Consider the following 18,392-nt stretch of genomic DNA (forward strand, 5'->3'; position numbering starts at 1 on the left):
ATATCCCTTCTGCTTGATTTTCAATAGTTAACTCCGCGAGGCCAGTCAGTTTATACATGCGTTCGTTAACTAGAACCAAAGTAGGCATAGCAGATGCCCAAATTGTCTGCTGTAATTCAGTCACACCTTTATGTCTCGTCAGACCTCCACTCGTTTTCATACTTCTCATTAACGTCTGTTCGATCACCAAATCAGGAGAAAGTGCTGCCCAGTAGTTGCCAGTTCTTCAGATGAACAGGTATTCCTGAACGTTCTGTACTGCCCTGAATTGTATTTCCTGTACTTAAACATCGACTGCACGAACAGCCAAGTAGACTTCGTGTAAAGATTGTGGCCGGAAGCAGCAAAGCAAGTAAGCAATTCCAACAACGACTGTAGATAAAGCTCAAGGTTGCCACTTCGTTCACCTCTCAGGCTCTTTCTCAGGATTCCAAGTAGGTCCATATACTGAAACCAAAGACGGGCAGTTCTCGACTCGGATAATCGTTCTTTTGCACTTTGAACTACTTCATAGATAAGCACCTACTGTCTACTTCATAGACACCTGCACTTTGTCGATGTCATCTCCTTCAAGGAGAGACTCGTACGCTATTTTGCTCTGGTAGCATGTCATTGCCGTCAAACGCTCTGTTACCCAGTTCTGATGATAAAAGGTTTGCATAAAGGGCTACCTCCAACAGACCATGGCCTCTCACTGCACGAGATTCAGCTTTGCCTTGTAACATACTACGCCCGGTGTTAGGCGCATATACTTGACTTAGGATTTCCAGAGTCAGCCATAAAGTCCTGAGTCAGCCATAAGGAAGCCAATGGCTCCTAGGAAACTCATGCGTGTGTGAAATCCACCCAGGACAACAATAGCATTTCTTAAAGCACTTGTGGCAGGCTCTGCATTGACGATAGCCTACACCTCGCCTTCCAGTAAAGCGGTTGGTCAAAGATAGTGACTAGATTTTCTTACAGCTCGATTAGTGCGCTCGTTAGCATACATAAGTATAGAATAAATACAGGAGATATTGCATGAGTTGTGGTAAATCCTTGGTAAAAAAACGAATATTCGATGTTCCCTGATGAGGTAGCTTTTGGTGTATTGACCATATAAAGGCCGACCAGCTCATGTATGAGCTTTTGAAAAAGCCAAAGATGCGTCAGAGCGTTTCAACCTCCATTCATTGTCATAAGTGTCACTATTTTTTGTCAAGCAAACAAAAGTCCTTGGTTTCGACTTGGCGGTTTTTTGGTAAGTGTAGAATGGCATGGTGCCGATTGACTTCATCTCATCTCCACTTACTTCCTTTCTTGGCACTGAAAGCTCCGTTGCCGGAAACTCAGGTGTAGACACTTCAATAAGACCCATTCCATGAAAAGTATTCAGGCCATCGATAGTAGCAATATCATAATTGACGCTGTCTCCTACATACTGAAAAAAATGTGCTTTCTCTTTGGACTCTTCCAACAACGTTTGATATACTCCTCCACATATCTCAAATCTGTTAACCTCTGAGTACGAAGAGCAGAAGCCGAGATTGTGCAGTGTGTCAATTAAATATCGCAGATCCCAGTTTATTCTTTTGTATTTTTTTTTTTGCGGAAGTAAAAAAAAAAACAAAAAAAACGAAAAAAATATTGTATATAGCCTCGAAAACGCCAGTCTTCTATCAAGTACTATGGTAGATGTATCCACTGACTATAAAGAATGACACTAAGGAATGGAAACCGGAAACTGAGGGGGAGTGGAAGGGGATTCTGGAATACTGGTTTGAAATTAAACTGTTCGAGACTCGTATTCTAAGGTGCCATTCCTAGCTTGATTGGAAATGGTGAATCAACTGATAAGTGATTAAAATAACTAGTTCATGTTGGTCAACTTTCACAGCCGTTTTAGGTAAGATGAGGTACTTGACCACGTAAAATAAAGTTTTTATCTTCATTTTTGAATTAACCGCCATTGATTTCATAGGAAATGACCAAATAATCCAGCGGCCTCATAATTTCAAGTTTTACCCCGCCACCTTCCACCCTTTATGGGTAGAAATAGGTATTATGGTACTGAAAAATTAAAATCTGAATACATATTTGAATTCAGAATGCTTGATTCGTTAGAAAACAACTATTTAAACTCCAAAATATTTATTACCCCAAAAATCGATTTCCCCCTCATTTTCCCCCTTCAAGGGCAAATTTGGGATACTTGTACAGTGAGGATTCGGGGAGATTTTTTTGTGTGATTAAGCTGATTTTTCTGAACATTTTGGTGTAAAAAAAAAATTCTGTTGCAATTTCCCCGAGGTTTGACCATTTTTTTCCGTATCTTTCCTCCACTAAACAGTTTATTTGTACTCACATCTAAGCCCAGCTACCAGCACCAACAAGCTCCTAATATCGACTGACTTCCCAAAATCCTTTTCGTGCCCCAGCCATTTAAACATTTGCCTCTCAATTACTCAGACTATCTGTCTTGTCTTTTCTCTGTCCTACAGTTACCCAGCGTCTTGATGCAACCTATACAACCTATTGTAAAACGCTTCATAACTTCAATTCAAAATCAACGGACTTGGTCCGTTGATTTTGAATTCAGACATACAAACCAACAAAGACAAACATTTTAGACATACAAACAGAGAAAGACAGGCACTTTAGACATACAAACCAACAAAGACAGGCACTTCAGACATACAAACCAACAACGACATCTTTTACTTTATCATCGTTTACTCGTATCTCGTTTACTTTATCATTTGTCACGCTATTTCTTGTTTAACACGAATCAATTTATGCAAACGAAACAAATCAAAGGTTTTACCGACCCTGGTAAATAAATCTTAGATTCAACAATATAAGTTCTTAGAATTCTGCTCTTTCCTATTAAGCTTGTGTCCAAAGAATTTGATTTCTTTTATTATCAACAATAATAAATTCTTACAGATTAAGTACAATTAAAACAGAGTATGATGCCTCTTGACGTATACTGCTTGACTAGATTTAACTATGGACTATACCAACCATTCATATTGTTGACTAGTTATTAATAGCTGGGAATGTTTTCTGAATTATCTTTAAGGTTTCAAAAATAAAATCAATAAGAGACTCTGCCTTACAAGATTCATATTTACCGGCGCATATACAAATCGCAGCAAATTCCTCTGAAATAAGAAATAGTGAGTCGGTCAAATAACTGCATCATTGCACCCAATTTTATGATTCCAGTTCAAAAATAACTTCTTTGTAGTTTATTTTTCTAAACCATATATATGTAATATAGAGTCGTTATTGTTTTTCTACTTTCCATTAATTTATCGATTGTGAAAGAATAAGATACTTGACCAAGAAAAAAGGTCATCCCAAAATCTCTGTTGCACTGAAGATTTCCAAACACTGTTGATCGACCAGTTCCCAGAGTAATTGCAAAATTCAGATGCTGTTGTATGATTGCAAAAAAGTCAGTTTTACAAGCCTTTTGGTGAAAAAAGATTTGATGAAAAATGTCGTTCGTGAACTGGGGTTCATTACTATTATTATTATGCCTGGACTCATGAAAATGAGTCGAGGCTCAGGCCACAAATGCCCATTACTTCTAAACTATGGTCTATTTAACGGTTCGAAGCGTTAACCCCCCCCCCCCGCCCAGAAAATCTAAGGATACCAATTTCCAATTAAAAAAGTATGGAGCTGTTCTCAAGGAGTTTCTGATACTAGTGGTCTAATTTCACCAAAAGTTTTTTTTAAAGCGGAAAAATCATTTTTTGCTCTGCTTTTTTATTTATTTTATTTCTTTGACTCGTTTTTTTTTCAGTTGTCGTGGACAAAACATTTTTGCTATACCGTTATTCCCCATAGTAATTATGCATTTCAGTTTCTCAAAACTTGTTTTATATACTCAGTGTATTTGGATTTTGTGGACCACCGTCTCTACTTCATAGTTTGGTCTTTTCCACATATACTAGAGAAATAATGGCTACTAAAATGAAGGCTCTTTTTTCAGGATGTTCATTCGGTTGTAACCTACTCAGTTCAATCAAGCTTAAACTCTGTTGGTGGCATCCAAGTTCTTTATCCACTCTTTGCACAGCTTGATCTTCTTTGTGACGAAGATAAGAAACAACTAGATTACTCAGTTTGGTAAGCAAAAAACCTGAAAAAAGCATAAATATTATGCTCATTAACATTACGGCCTTCTTTACCACAATGAGGTTTTAATCACATTTTAGCTATAGCTGAACAACAGAGTTAAAACTGCATATTTAATGAAACTATATTATAGTGAAAAGTATAGTGAAATTGGATTATTAGCTTTAGGAACTGGAAATTGTATTTCTTTTAATCCTGAGAAACTTGAAAAAGAACTTGATGTTAAGAAGATGTTGAGAACTAATTAAACCCCTGTATAAGAAAGGTGATAAGAATTGAGTGTGGTAATTATAGACGCACTAGCCCGGTTTCTGTAGGTAGCAAATTACTCGTTAAGATGATACTTTTTAAATTCAGAGATGCTCTAAGTTATACCAGACAAATAGATTAAAGTGATAAGTGGTATGTACAACATTGCTGCGTTTAAGGTAGGAAATTAGGTTAGTTGCTGGTTTCGTAATAAATTAGGATTTAAGCAGGGTTGCATTCTATCCCCATTTATATGGATTCATTTTGGTGGACTTGTCTTAACGAGCACATCAAAGGCACTGGGAAAACATGGAATCAATGGGAAAAATAAAACTCTCCTGGACTTAGATTATCCTGATGATTTAAGCATCCTAGATGAAAATGTTAGAAAAATGAATGAACTTTTAGAGGTTTTGTGAGTTCAGGGTACTAGAACAGGTCGTGAAGGCTAGGAGTTAGTCAAGGAGAATAGGTGATATTAGGTAACGATAAGATTGATCACGTCGACAACTTCAGTTACTTAGGTAGTATTATTGGTAAAGACGATGGGTGCAGTGAAGATGTTCAAAGCGAAATAGCCAAGGCCTAGGGTGATTTTCCACAATTTAAAAAAGTTTGGGAGAATAGAAAAAATAAGTCAGCGAATCAAGATTAGAACAATGGAAGCTACATTGATGACAGTGGTCAAATACGGTTCTGAAGCGTGGGTGTTCCGAAAGTCGGAGGAAAATTTGCTAGATGTTTTCCAGAAAAAGATGCCTATGGGTTGTTTTGGGTACCCAACTGACTGACCTTATCTCAAACAGTAGTGTGTACGGAAAGTGTGGTTCAATCCCGCTTTTTAGGACTATAATCAGATGGCTAGGGCACGTTTTGCGGATGGTGGATGGCAGATTGCCAAAGATTGTCCTTGTTGGCCAAACCGTCTATGGCCAAACAAAAAGCAGATCGTCCCCGGTTGGGGTGGGAGGATGTTGTAAGGAAGGATTTAAGGGAAATGGGAACTTCCTTTGAGTGTGTAAAGAGGGAGGCTTTGGATAGATTGGGAGAGATGAGGAGCGTATGTAGCTATGTTGGTCTCAGGCGGCTTCATTCTGCAGTGAGTTGTTAGTAGTAGTATTGTTAATGTTGTTTGGCGAAGTTGTTTTGTTTTGTTTTTTTTTCACATAAAGCGATAACTTAGATCTAAGAGTGAAAAAATTTTTGTAACCCTTTAGTTATAGATTTGGATTTAATCCGAAAATTTATTAAAACACAAAATTCTTAAGCTAAGAGATTTCACTACTAATCGGCTTGGCCGGTCCAGAGTATTCTGTTTTCCAAAATCAAAGATGTTAATTTTAATTTTTTATCTTTATATGTTCATGTAGCTTTATTTTTCCTTTTTGAGAAAGACAGCTTGAACCAACCATTTCTTTTTTAAATCTTAGTCAATCATTTCGCTAATGAATTTTGGTTCCTCTATCAAAATAGTAAGGAACATAGCTATTTTTTAGCTACTGAATAAAGAAAGATCACGGCTCTATATCTTGTTATTTGTCAGTATCATAAAAGAATTTGCATTGAAACTTTAAATTTAAAGAAATGAATTTACAGGCATGACAATTTATGATCATGGCCAAGGGGGTATCCAGGATTTTTGTTCTGGGGGGGGGGGGAATGTTTTGGGAAGGGACCTTACAAAAAAACTTTAAGAACCCATCAAAAATTTGTTTATATGTATTTTTGTTACGTTTTTATGAGCTGAACAAATATTTCGGGGAAGGAAGGTTCGAACCCGGTACCCTTCCTTCCTGGATACGGCCCTGGCCGTGATGCACTATAGGGACCTGTTATAAATTTGCAGCCATGGCAAGCACTGAATTATATATTTTCAGTGGTAAGCTCCTCACCTTCATTGTTGATCTACTGCAAAGCTCAATCACATTCCAGCAGCAGATGATCCAGTCGCGTGGCCTTCTTGTCATTTCTTACTTGCTTCATAAGTCAGACAAAAATCATTTGTCTATGGAAGTTTTGCAAGCTTTTCTGAGCTTTTCCAAGTTTTTAATGACATCACCAAGTCCTCATGCTGATCTTCTTTTGAAACAGGTAGATAGTTTATTTATTACCATGTTTATTTAGTAACAGTTTTTTTTTTTTTTTTTTTTTTTTTTTTTTTTTTTTTTTATTTAAATGTGTTTTCATTGCTCATATAGTCTACTGTTTGATTTTCTCCAAGGATAGTTTTCCGCCTAGGTTTACTTTAAATTCTGAATGCTGAAAGATTTGTCTCTATATGTTGATCAATAAAAACAGAACTTTGCCGTTCCCTCATTTAAGCTTCAGGTGAAATGGGGTTTACATGCCTTTTTTACATAAGAATCGTATAAAACAGCGATTTAAGTCCTGGAGACTTCTGTGCTTCAGTCTCTTGTTATCTTGCCATTTGTATTCTTCTTGTATTGTGTGTATTCTTCATTGTCAATTGATACATAATCTTATTAAAAGAAAGTAAGCATAATTTAAACACAAAAGGTATCTACAGGGTTAAAATTAAGGGCTTTAAGGGGAAATTTGGGGGCTAAACGTCAAAAATATTCAGATGTCCTATTAGAAAAGGGCCTAAAATTAAGCAAATTTTCCATTGCTCATAGATAGGTTTTATGTTAGAAAAAATGGCGGGTGCTTTTATGAAGAAAAACTATAAAACTAGAGTAGCAAGATTCAATCACTTGCTAGAGCAGCAAGATTCAAGAAACAGAAATACTTTCAATAAAATTGTCGCTTATGAAGAAAAATGGGGATCAAAATGAAGGAAAACGTAAGAAGACAATGAAATCATTTCAATAGAAATATCCCTTATCTAAAGAAAACCTTATCAAACTTTCCGATCCAAATAGACGTTTTTCCACCATAAGCCCCTATTGGACTTAGGATCTATTCACGGTTAAGTAGCAAGGTAAATCAAATATAGTATGGGTTGCCAAGCTATCGAAACAGCGTATCAGCAAAATTCCAATAACGACTTGCATAACTTGTGGACAGCGATTGACAGCAATGAATGGATTGAAAAAATAGCTCCAATAAGGGGGTTTAGACCATTTCACTTGCTGACACAAAGGGATCACGACTGTTTGGAATTGACCTTAATAGGATTTTGTGTGCAAAAGCAATTTTGCATCTATCACAGAGTATGTATTTTAACCTTATAATTGGATAATTATAATTGATTTACTATGTGTTCATCCCATTCAAAATTTTACCTTATTAAAGTCTTTGGGGTGGGGCGGCGTACTTGGCATAAAGCAGAAAACTTTAGCGTAGACAGAAGGAGAGGAAGAGGGTGAGGTTGGAGACTCATCCAATACGAGGCGGAACTTTACTTATCCCCTCCGTTCCCGATTTAGTACATTAGACAGACTCATTGGGCTGTAGAATGTTGGACCGTTTGAGTTGTGGAAGACGTTAAAATACCCAAAAATACTTTATATTTTCAGTTATTGCAGGATTGATTTCATAGATTGTGGAATGGTGAGCACCCTGGGCCATTATTTGGATGAGCTTAAACTCATAATATGCAAATTTGATTAATTTTTCTGTATTCTTTGCATATATTATATTATATATGTTATTTTGAGTTATACTTTTATCACATTGCGTTCATTTTTAAGCCTTGAGATACAAACTGAAACCTTAGCGTAGACAGAGGTGGGGGGGGAAGTCTCCCCCCTAACATGCATCATTGAGCAGCCATAGAGAAAGTAATACAAATGAAAATAATCTGTCTTTTGAAAATGTCTTTTTTCAAAAGACACGAACAAAATCGTCTAAAGGAACCTGAAGTGCTATCTCTGACATTTCCGTTGATTCTTTATTCCCGTTACTTTCATATGTAAAATTTAGAATATTATCGAATGGGTTTAGTCTTCCCTCCCTGAATGATTCACATTTGGAAAACCCACCCCTGGGAAATTCCTCTCCCCTCAAAGAACATTTTCTTATACTGCTGATAATTCGCCCGCGTCAAATTCCACCCAGCAGAAATTTATATATTAATTTACATTAATATCAGCACTAAATTTATTTATTAATTTAATTTAATATCTATTATAGGTTTGTTTGCCTGGATTGTTTATTTAATTATTGTTTGACTGTTTATATGCCCCCAGGGCATACCCTACAACGTCTACCCCCGGGCCCTGGTGGGCTCTGTTGACACCGGGGTCTTTTGTTAACGGAACTTTGAACTGTTTTAACAAAATTTCTATATCAAAATTTTTATCTGATACATTTAAAGCGTGGAGGAGGAGGGTGGGGGGCTAGTTACCCTCCAATCTCTTTTGACTCTTAAAAAGTGAACAAGAGTTTTCAATTTTCAGTCAAATGAGCCCTCTCTAAAGTTTATACGAGCATCCCTTCCATAAGAAATAATGGGAAGGATTCGGAGAATCCTTAAATTACAACCCTTGCCCTGAGGGCTGTGGGGGAGTTGTCATCCTCAAAGACCTAATTTCCACAACTTGAAACTACGTTTAATAAAATGGCTGTCTCAAAATTTTGATTGGATGTGTTTGGGGAAAAGGTGGGTATGACAGGGGGGTTAGTTGCCCTCAAATCACTTTCGACTATTAAAAAGGGCACTAGCCCTTTGAATTTGCAATCGAATGAGACTTTTTTTAAGATTCTACGACACCGCCTTCTGTAAAAACCTTATGTGCCCCCAGTGTATAACTTAAAATCCTTGCCTTGAGGGTTGTGGGGAAGTGTCTTCCTCAAAAACATATTTTCTATCTGAAAATCAACTACGCTGAACCAAATGGCTATCTCAAAATTTTGATTGGATTTTTTTGGGGGAATGATGGGCGTGGGGGGGGGGGGGGTAGTTGCCCTCCAATCACTTTCGACTATTAGAAGGGCACTAGCCCTTTGAATTTCGAATCGAATGAGCCTTTCTTGAAGTTTCTACGACAACGCCTTCTATTAAAACCTTATATGCCCCCAGGGCATAACTTAAAACCCTTGCCCTAAGGGTTTTGGGGGAGTCTCCTCCTCAAAAACATGTTTTTTATCTGGAAATCGACTACGCTGAACAAAATGGCTATCTCAAAATTTTGATTGGATGTGTTTGGGGGAATTATTGGGGGGGGGGGGCAAGTTGCCCTCCAATCACTTTCGACTATTAAAAAGGGCACTATCCCTTTGAATTTCTAATCGAATGAACCTTTTTTGAAGTTTCTAAGACAATGCCTTCTATAAAATCCTTATATGCCCCCAGGGCATAACTTAAAACCCTTGCCCTGAGGGTTGTGGGGGATTGTCCTCCTCAAAAATATATTTTACATCTGGAAATCAACTACGCTGAGCAAAATGGTTATCTTAAAATTTAGATTGGATGTGTTCGGGGGAATGATGGGCGTGGGGGGGCTAATTTCCCTCCAATCATTTTCGACTATCAAAAAGAATGCTAGAACTCTCGATTTCCAATCGAATGAGCCCCCTTTGAAGTTTCTACGATAACCCCTTCCGTATGAAGTGCCTCTGGAAAAAAAAAAAAAATCAGAGGCAACGCTGTAGCGTTGCCTATAGTAATAGTACAGCCAATATAAGGTTTGACCGCAAACAAATTGCAACAGAAATGATTTTTACACCATCTTGTAGAGAAAAAAAAAACTGTACAACATATCAAAAGTTGAGAAACCTAGCGGGGTGCAAAATTAGTGTTTTTTAGCGTTTTGTGTTTTATTTTTCGTTTTTAAGCCTAAATTTTCGATTTTCTCAAGGCTTAGAGTTTACTTCATGGGAAATACATTTCTGATGTAGTTTTATTTGCTGAACTCGAATATTACATCAGATTTCAGATACGGTGAACAAAAATTGTTTCACATTAATCACCATTCACGAAGTTCGCGATTCTATTATAACATAGTCGTTTGAACACATTTATTGAGTAGTTTTATGCGATGAACTCGAATATCACATCAGATTAAGGATATGTTCAACCGAAAGTGTTTCACATTCATCACCAAAAGGTTTCTTCAAAATAATCAATCATCTCTTAATGTATTAACTGACTAAAATCACAGGTAACAAAAATCACATTGGTAAAAGGCAGGCAACTTTTCAAATGACTTGCGACATTAATCACTGGCAGTGTAGTTTGAAACTTCGTCGTCGAGATCGTCGATGAGATCTTCTGATTTCAGGATGGAGAATTATCACATTCTGCTCCCTGACAAGTTTTGCACGCGAGAGTGCAAGACATGCCGTTTCTGACACAAGTGCACCGAGCAGAGGTGCAGTTTGAACGGCAGGAACACAGCAATCTTAAGAAGTTGGGGAGGTGCTGGGGGTAGGTCCGTCATCACAGGGTATAATGTACCATTTCGGTCCTTCCAGCCCCACTCTTGAGGGTCCAATTCTAGATTACGGTCGTCATTCCAGGCGTGTACCTGAAAGTAAACTCTCTAGCTGTGAAATGCTGCAGAGTTGGATGTGGGAGGTAGCTGCTCTGGGTGAACAAAAGCCGTTGCTGTGACGAGCTTTCTTTCGAAGAGCTGCTTTCGAAGCTCGTTCAGATTTCCCCCCTTCCTTCCCCCATATATTATAAGAAGTGCGTCTTCTCCGGCTTCCTTGACTTCGATTTTTGTTGCTGCCTTCTTCATAAAGACCTTGGCAGATGCTCGAAAACTTTCGTCTTCTATCACTTTTTTCAGGGTAAGACCTTTTCCGATGTTGTGGACAAGTGACGTAGAATCACACCCAAGGAATGCATGGACAAAGAGGATCAGACCACATACTTCTTGGCCTAATCTTTTTTTCATTTCATGAACATCCCAGCACCTTCGCTCTTTATTTTTCTTTGGCTCTGGGGCGAAGTACACCTTGTTAGTGGAGACATCACAGTGGTAGCAGAGAAGGACCAGAAGATCCGTATCTTCTCCAATAACGGCAGTTACCTTCTGTTTAGCTGATTCGATAGCAGCTTTTACAATAGGCACGTCTGCATCACTGGGGGCTTGGACTACAAAATAGATTTTTTGCCGGAGATGAACTGCAAGCGCACTAATGAATCTTGACTTGTTTTTCTTGTTCCCGAGAAATTCTTCTTTCTTAACTATCAGACGCATGTCGTTCGTGAAGAAAACCTCGCGACCAATCGTTCGATTACGATACGAATGGGCCATATCTTTGATGGAAGGTCCACTATCATACCCATCGAAAACAACAGTTGCGCCAGGGTACTTCCGCGAAATATACAGAGAGTAGCTCTGTATGATACTCGCATACGTGTCATTTTTTATCCATGGGACTCGGTGCAATAGAGATCCGCCGTCAAGTACGTAGTGTGTCCCGTCGTTCAGCAAACACGGAATTTCTTCGAGTTTGCATGCAAGTGCAATGGCCTTGGTAAATTCGGCCTTGTTCGGCACTCTCGGTATAAATGAGCTGTCAAATAGAGCAGCGGGATAGGAACAAAGTTAATACCGGAAGTACTCTGATTCAGGAAGTCTTGTCCTTTTGGCTAACGCAATGAAGCGTTGGAATAGCAAAGATGGATCCAGTCGCTTGCAATCTCCTCTAGCTGTTTGCTTTGTTGTTATCTGGACTGCCTGTTCCTTTCTTCGGAAGACAAAATCCTTCGCCACTTTTCCAGTCATAGCATCAAGGATTTTTAGCCCGACAGCCTTTGCACAGTCAACGTTTGCAGATTCATATGCTGTCAAACCGGTAGCAATGCTTCTAAGCTGGGTATCCCCTCCGAATGGTGAGCCATTTTCAAAGTACGTGACCATCGCCTGCGTATCCTTGAAGTCTCGTTCTTGTCTGGGGCCTGCGTTCTCCTTGTGATGCTCGCTTGTCCCATAGAGAATTTGCGTCAGATCTTTCATTAGGAGGTTAACAGTAGAGCAGGTTGGGCGTGCTAAAACCCACAGTGACCTCTGGGTTTAGGTCATGCCCGTACCCCTAGTCAGTCCGCCTGCTGTTTTCAACGAGCGCATAAGCTCTTGTTCAATAACTAGATCCGTCGAAAAGCCAGCCCAATAGCGATCAGATCGTCCGACGACGTGCACTCCTTGTTGGAATGAACTATGAACAGTAGGATGGGTTTCTTCAAGCTTCACCATCTTCTGAAGGTATATTCGGCACGATTTGGCATAGTTGTTGTGACCACAGGCCGCAAGAAAAGGTAGCATTTCAGACACAGATTTTAGGTGTAAGTCCCAAAGCCCCATCCCTAACTGCGCACTTTTTCCCTCGTGGTGAATTAAACACGTACGCAGTTAAGAGGACCCAAAATAGCGTACAAAAATAATAGGAAAATTAACATTTATTACTTAAAGAAGGAAAATAATGAAGGGGCCCAAAGAAATGAATCTGGGAGGGACATTTATCTGACAAAACTGGGACTAAGGGTTCCAACACCGACCTTAGCGAAATACGCTACGAAATTTTCCGCTAGATGGCCGTATATGCTGTTAAAGCTTAATGACGACAATCTTAGAATGTACGGAACTTTCCAAAAATATAGTATTCAGTCGATAGGGCGACGTTATTCCTGACTTCATTCCCCCCAAAGGACGAAAAAAGGGAAATATGGCCACGAAATACGAATTTCTTGTTTGGTGATGAATGTGAAACACTAACGGTGGGACATAACTTGAATCTGATGTGATATTCGAATTCAGCACACAAAACTAGTTCAGAAACATTTCTCCCATGAAGTAAATGCTAAGCTCTATGATAACGAAATATTTCCGCTAAAAACAACAAAAAACAAACGGAAAACGCTAAAAAACACTTATTTTGCACCCCGCTGGGTTTCTCGACTTTTGATTTGTTGTACAGTTTTTTTTTTCTCTACAAGATGGTGTAAAAATCATTTCTGTTGCAATTTGTTTGCGGTCGAGTCCTATTTGACGCTAGATTGACTGTACTATAAAGGCCATACGGTTCCAATGTTTTATTATTTATTTATTTATTATTTATTTTTTTCCAGAGGCACTTCATACGGAAGGGGTCGTCACAGTAACTTCAAAGGGGGTCATTCGTTTGGAAATTGAGAGTTCTAGTGCCCTTTTTAATAGTCGAAAATGATTGGAGGGAACTAGCCCCCCCCCCCATGCCCATCATTTTCCCAGACATATCCAATCAAAATTGTGAGACTGCCAATTTGTTCATCCTAGTCAATTTACAGATACATAATATGTTTTTGAGGAGGACACTCCCCCGCATTCATAAGGTCAAAAGTTTAAGTTATGCCCTGGGGCATATAAGGCTTTTATGGAAGGCGTTGTCTTAGAAACTTCAAAACAGGCTCATTCGATTAGAAATTCAAAGGGATAGTGCCCTTTTTAATAGTCGAAAGTGATCGGAGGGCAACTAGGCCCCCCCCCCACACGCCCATCAATTCCCCCATCACATCCCAGCACAATTTGGAGATAACCATTTTGTTCAGCGTAGTTGATTTTCAGATAGAAAATATGTTTGTGAAGAGGACACTACTCTACTATCCTGACGTCAGGGGTTTAAATTAATGACATGGGGGCATATAAGGTTTTTACAGGAGGCGGTGTATTGGAAACCTCAAAAAAGGCTAATTCGATTGGAAGCCCAAATGGACAGTGCCCTTTTTAGTAGTTTAAAATTATTTGAGGCCAACTGACCCTCATTTCAAACCCGCCTTTTCCCCAGACACATCTAATCCAAATGTTGAGACATCGATTTTATTAAACATACTTTTAAGGTTTGGAAATTAGGTCTTTGAGGATGGCAAATTCCCCACAGCCCTTATGGCAAGGGTTGTAAGATATGCCCTGGGGCATATAAAGTTTTGTATAGACGACATTGTCGTATAAACTTCAGAGAGGGCTCATTTGATTGGAAATTGAAAGTTAGATCTCACTTTTTAAGCTTCAAAATATATTGGAGGGTAACGAGCTTCCCCCCCCCCCTAAACCCTTTTTTTTCAAATCCAAAGATTAAAAATTTTAAGGCAGCCCTTTTGTTAAAAATAGTTCAAAGATCATATAACAAAAATTCCGGTGTTGACACAACCCACCAGGGCCCGGGGGCAACCGTTATGAGTTATGCCCCGGGGGCATATATGGGTCTTATGGAAGGGATGCTCGTATTAACTTCAAAGAAGTATCATTTTACTGGAAATTTAAAGTTCTAGTTCACTTTTTAAGAGTCAAATGAGATTGGAGGGCACCTAGCCCCCCCCCCCCCCTCCACGCTCTTAGTTCCTTAAACCCATTCGATAAGAACTTTGATATAAATTTTTTTTAAATAGTTCAAATATCATAAAACGGAACCTCAGAGGTCGACACAGCCCCCTAAGGTTCGAGGACAGGGGTTGTGAGTTACGGCCTTGGGGATAACTTCTTATTGATGGGATGCTGGTAAAAAATTCAGGCATGGATCTCTTGATTGGAAACTGAAATTTATATCTCCGTTTTTTTCGAGTTGAAATATTTTGAATGGTAACTTGCCCCCCACGCCCCTTTTCCTTGAACGAATGTAATAAAATTTTGCGGTAGGCATTAAGTTAAAAAATTTCTCAAAAGTCAGATAACAAAACCCAGGTGTCGTCACAACCCCCCAGGGCCCGGGGGCAGGCGTTGTAGGTTATGCCCTGGGGCATATATTGTTCGTATGAAAGGGATGCTCGTATAAACTTCAGAGAGGGCTATTTGATTGGATATAGAAATCCAGCCCTTTTTAAGAGTCAAAAGTGATGAGAGGGCAACTGGCCCCCCAAGCCCTTTTCCCCCAAATACATCTGATAAAAAATTTGAGGTAGCCATTTTGTTCAAAATGGTTCAAAGATCCTATAACAAAACTGCTTTACGTATGGTCATTTCGTTAAAAATAGTTCAAAGGTCAGATAAGAAAAACTCCTGTGTCGACACAATCCCCCCAGGGCCGGGGCAGGCATTGTAAGTATTGCTCTGGGGGCATATATGGTTCTTATGGAAGGTATACTTGTATAAACTTCAGAGAGGGTTCATTTGAATGGAAATTAACAGTTATAGTTCGTTGTCTCAGAGTGAAACAGATCGGAGGGCAACTAGTTCATCCCGCCCTCCCCGCCTTTGGGCGTATCGGATGGATAAACCCATCCGATAAAAATTTCAGGTGACCATTTTGTTAAAAATAGTTCAACCATCAGATATTGAAACTCCAGGGTCAACACAACCTCCCAGGGACAGGCGTTGTAAGTTATACTCTGGGGATTTATATGGTTTTTATAAAAGGGGTGCTCGAATAAACTTCAGAGAGGGCTCATTTGATTGAAAATAGGAAGATCTAGTTCACTTTTAAAGAATCAAAAGAGACGGAAGCTTATTCTAGCCCCCCCCCCCCCCCGACCTTTTTCCACAAACCTATCCGATAAAAATTTTGAAATAGCCATTTTTTTAAAAATAGTTCAAACATCAGATAATAAAAACTCCGAGGTTGACACAAACCCATTTTTTCACTTTGATATTGGTACTTTGATATCAGTTTTGATACTTTGATGAATATTTGTTTTTTTTTTAAAGTTTGATTTTGAAATAAGGAATTTTTAAAAACTGGAAATTTTTTGCAATTAAAAACGAACAAAAATTAATTAAAAAACTTTCCGAAAAAATAAGTTTTTCAAAGAAAAGTAAAGGCCATTTTAAACTTAAGCTCAGCAGATACAAATACCTTTTAAAATTGAAACTCAAAACGACCAGAAATTACTATTAAAGAATAAATGAAACGCAAAACGAACAGAAATTAAATAAACAATCATAGGAAAAATATACAACAAGTAATAATGTAATTGAATAAATAGATCTCAAAGCGAGTAATGCTTAGATTGAATATGATAATCAAGCTTAAGACGAACAAAATATAATCCTATTGAAGTACAAATGAAACTTAATACGAACAAAAATTAAATAAATAATCAATGCAAACGAACATACAATAGATATTAATGTAAATTAATAAATAAATCTTAAAACGAGTGACACTTAAATTGAATATGCAAATTAAGCTTGAAACAAACAAAAATCACCACTAACAAGAGTTTGGGTATGACCTCCTTCTCTCACTGAAAAAGTCTAAAACTATATGCGTCTTGAACAGTCTTGGAAAGTATTAACAACATCAAATTGAATAAATGATATATTATCAGAATAATTGTTATAAGATCCATCTGATCCAGAATTAATTTCGCTGTAAATTGTATTCTTATTTTCATTGTTTAAGAAACTGAAAAGTAGATTATTTGTAATATTATTCGACTTCCGTTAAGTGCCAATGACGAAGTAGGTTTCTGGTTTTTATGCATTATTAGGAAAGGATCCAGTATCCAAAAATTTGTTTATAGTGTTACTATATTTGTCATTAACAACTTTAAAAAGAGATTTTAAATTAAAATGTACATTGGATGCATAACGATATTAATTGCTGAAAGCTCATCAGTTTAAAATATTACTATAAATTTAATGTTTATTTTCAGAGATAAGTACATGAGAAAATATTTGTCACAAAATTGGTTTTCAGTAAATCGCCAATAACGCAGTAGGTTTTTGACTTTTACAGTGAGAGAAGGGGGTTATACCCAAACTCTTGTTTGTGGTGATTTTTGTTCGTTTCAAGCTTAATTTGCATATTCAATTTAAGTTTCACTCGTTTTAAGATTTATTTATTAATTTACATTAATATCTATTGTATGTTTGTTTGCATTGATTGTTTATTTAATTTCTGTTCGTTTTAAGTTTCATTTGGACTTCAATAGGAAAATATTTTTTTCGTTTTAACCTTGATTTTCATTTTCAATCTAAGAATTACTCGCTTTAAGATCTATTTATTCATTTATATTATTACTTGTTGTATGTTTTTGAAATGATTGCTTATCTAATATCTGTTCGTTTTGTATTTCATTTATTCTTTAATGGTAATTTCTGTTCGTTTTGATTTTTAATTGTAAAATTTATTTTTACATTCTGAGCTGAATTTTAATATTGCCTTTACTTTTCTTTGAAAAACTTATTTTTTCGGAATTTTTTTTTATTAATAATAATAAAACATTGGAGCCGTATTGCCTTTACTTTAGGCAACGCTGCAGCGTTGCCTCTGATGTACTATCTCTTTGCAAATTTATTTTTACATATGGAGATATTTCAGGAAAATTGCCCAGGGAAAACTTTCAAAGGAGTTGTGATTGTCCGGGGGGTTTTCCGTTGGGGCGGGGAGATTTTCCGTGGGAGATATTCTCGAAGGGAGTATTTCACGGGAACAAACTTTCCATTGAGACATTGGAATGAAGGAATTTCAGTAAAAATTTGCCATGGAGGGAAAATTTTCGGTATGTTTTGAAATACGGTTAGAAATTAGAAGAAAAACAAGTCTTTTTTTCAAACGAAAGTAGGCCAAAAATAATTTTTCTGGCAGAATTATCCGCAACAAGTTTTTTGGGTGAGTTTTCAGCAGGGATGGAATTGTCTGAGGGAGGGGGGATCTTATGCAAGAGGAACTTTCCAAGGAGGGTGATTTTCCATGGACGGAAAAGGTGTTTTCTGGAATTATTTGAAAAACGATCAGAAATTAAATAAAAAACTAATTTTTCAACTAAATCTAAGGAGCAATATTAAAATTTAAAACAAGCAAAGATTATCCCGTATATGAGGGCAAATGCCCCTCTTCAATACCTCGCTCTTTACGCTATTTTTACTTTTTGTCCCAATTATTTAAAAAGAAACTCCTGAAACACAAGAGTCGTCTAATTAGAGTAAGGAGATTGTTAAATACAAAAAGAAACTTTGGCGTCAAGAGCAAGGTATTGAGGAGGGGTTATACCCCTCATATACAGAACACTTTCTGTTCTTTTAAGTTTTAGTGTTGCTCCTTACTTTCAGTTGAAAAAAAAACTGTTTTTTATTTATTCAATCACTAGAAGGCTGAACCAATTCTCAATGGAAAATATTAAGATTTTGCTGATTTGAATAGCCAAAAATAGCCAGTGGCTTATTTTTCGTTATCCTGAGCCCAAGGGA

At 37.6% G+C, this 18,392-nt stretch overlaps 1 protein-coding gene across 1 annotated transcript in view; it reads left to right on the forward strand.

Annotated features, from left to right (window-relative positions):
- Positions 1-18,392, forward strand: part of rg (A kinase anchor protein rugose) — a 334,338-nt gene that overhangs the window by 168,876 nt on the left and 147,070 nt on the right. The window contains exons 12-13 of the mRNA XM_089088303.1: positions 3,983-4,119; positions 6,255-6,468. Of these exons, the coding sequence (XP_088944429.1) occupies positions 3,983-4,119; positions 6,255-6,468 (351 nt within the window). The remainder of the gene's footprint in view (positions 1-3,982; positions 4,120-6,254; positions 6,469-18,392) is intronic.

The sequence above is a fragment of the Artemia sp. Qi Xiang Cuo genome, chromosome 4 (assembly GCF_049724085.1).
Source record: "Artemia sp. Qi Xiang Cuo chromosome 4, ASM4972408v1, whole genome shotgun sequence".
Lineage (NCBI taxonomy): Eukaryota > Metazoa > Arthropoda > Branchiopoda > Anostraca > Artemiidae > Artemia > Artemia sp. Qi Xiang Cuo.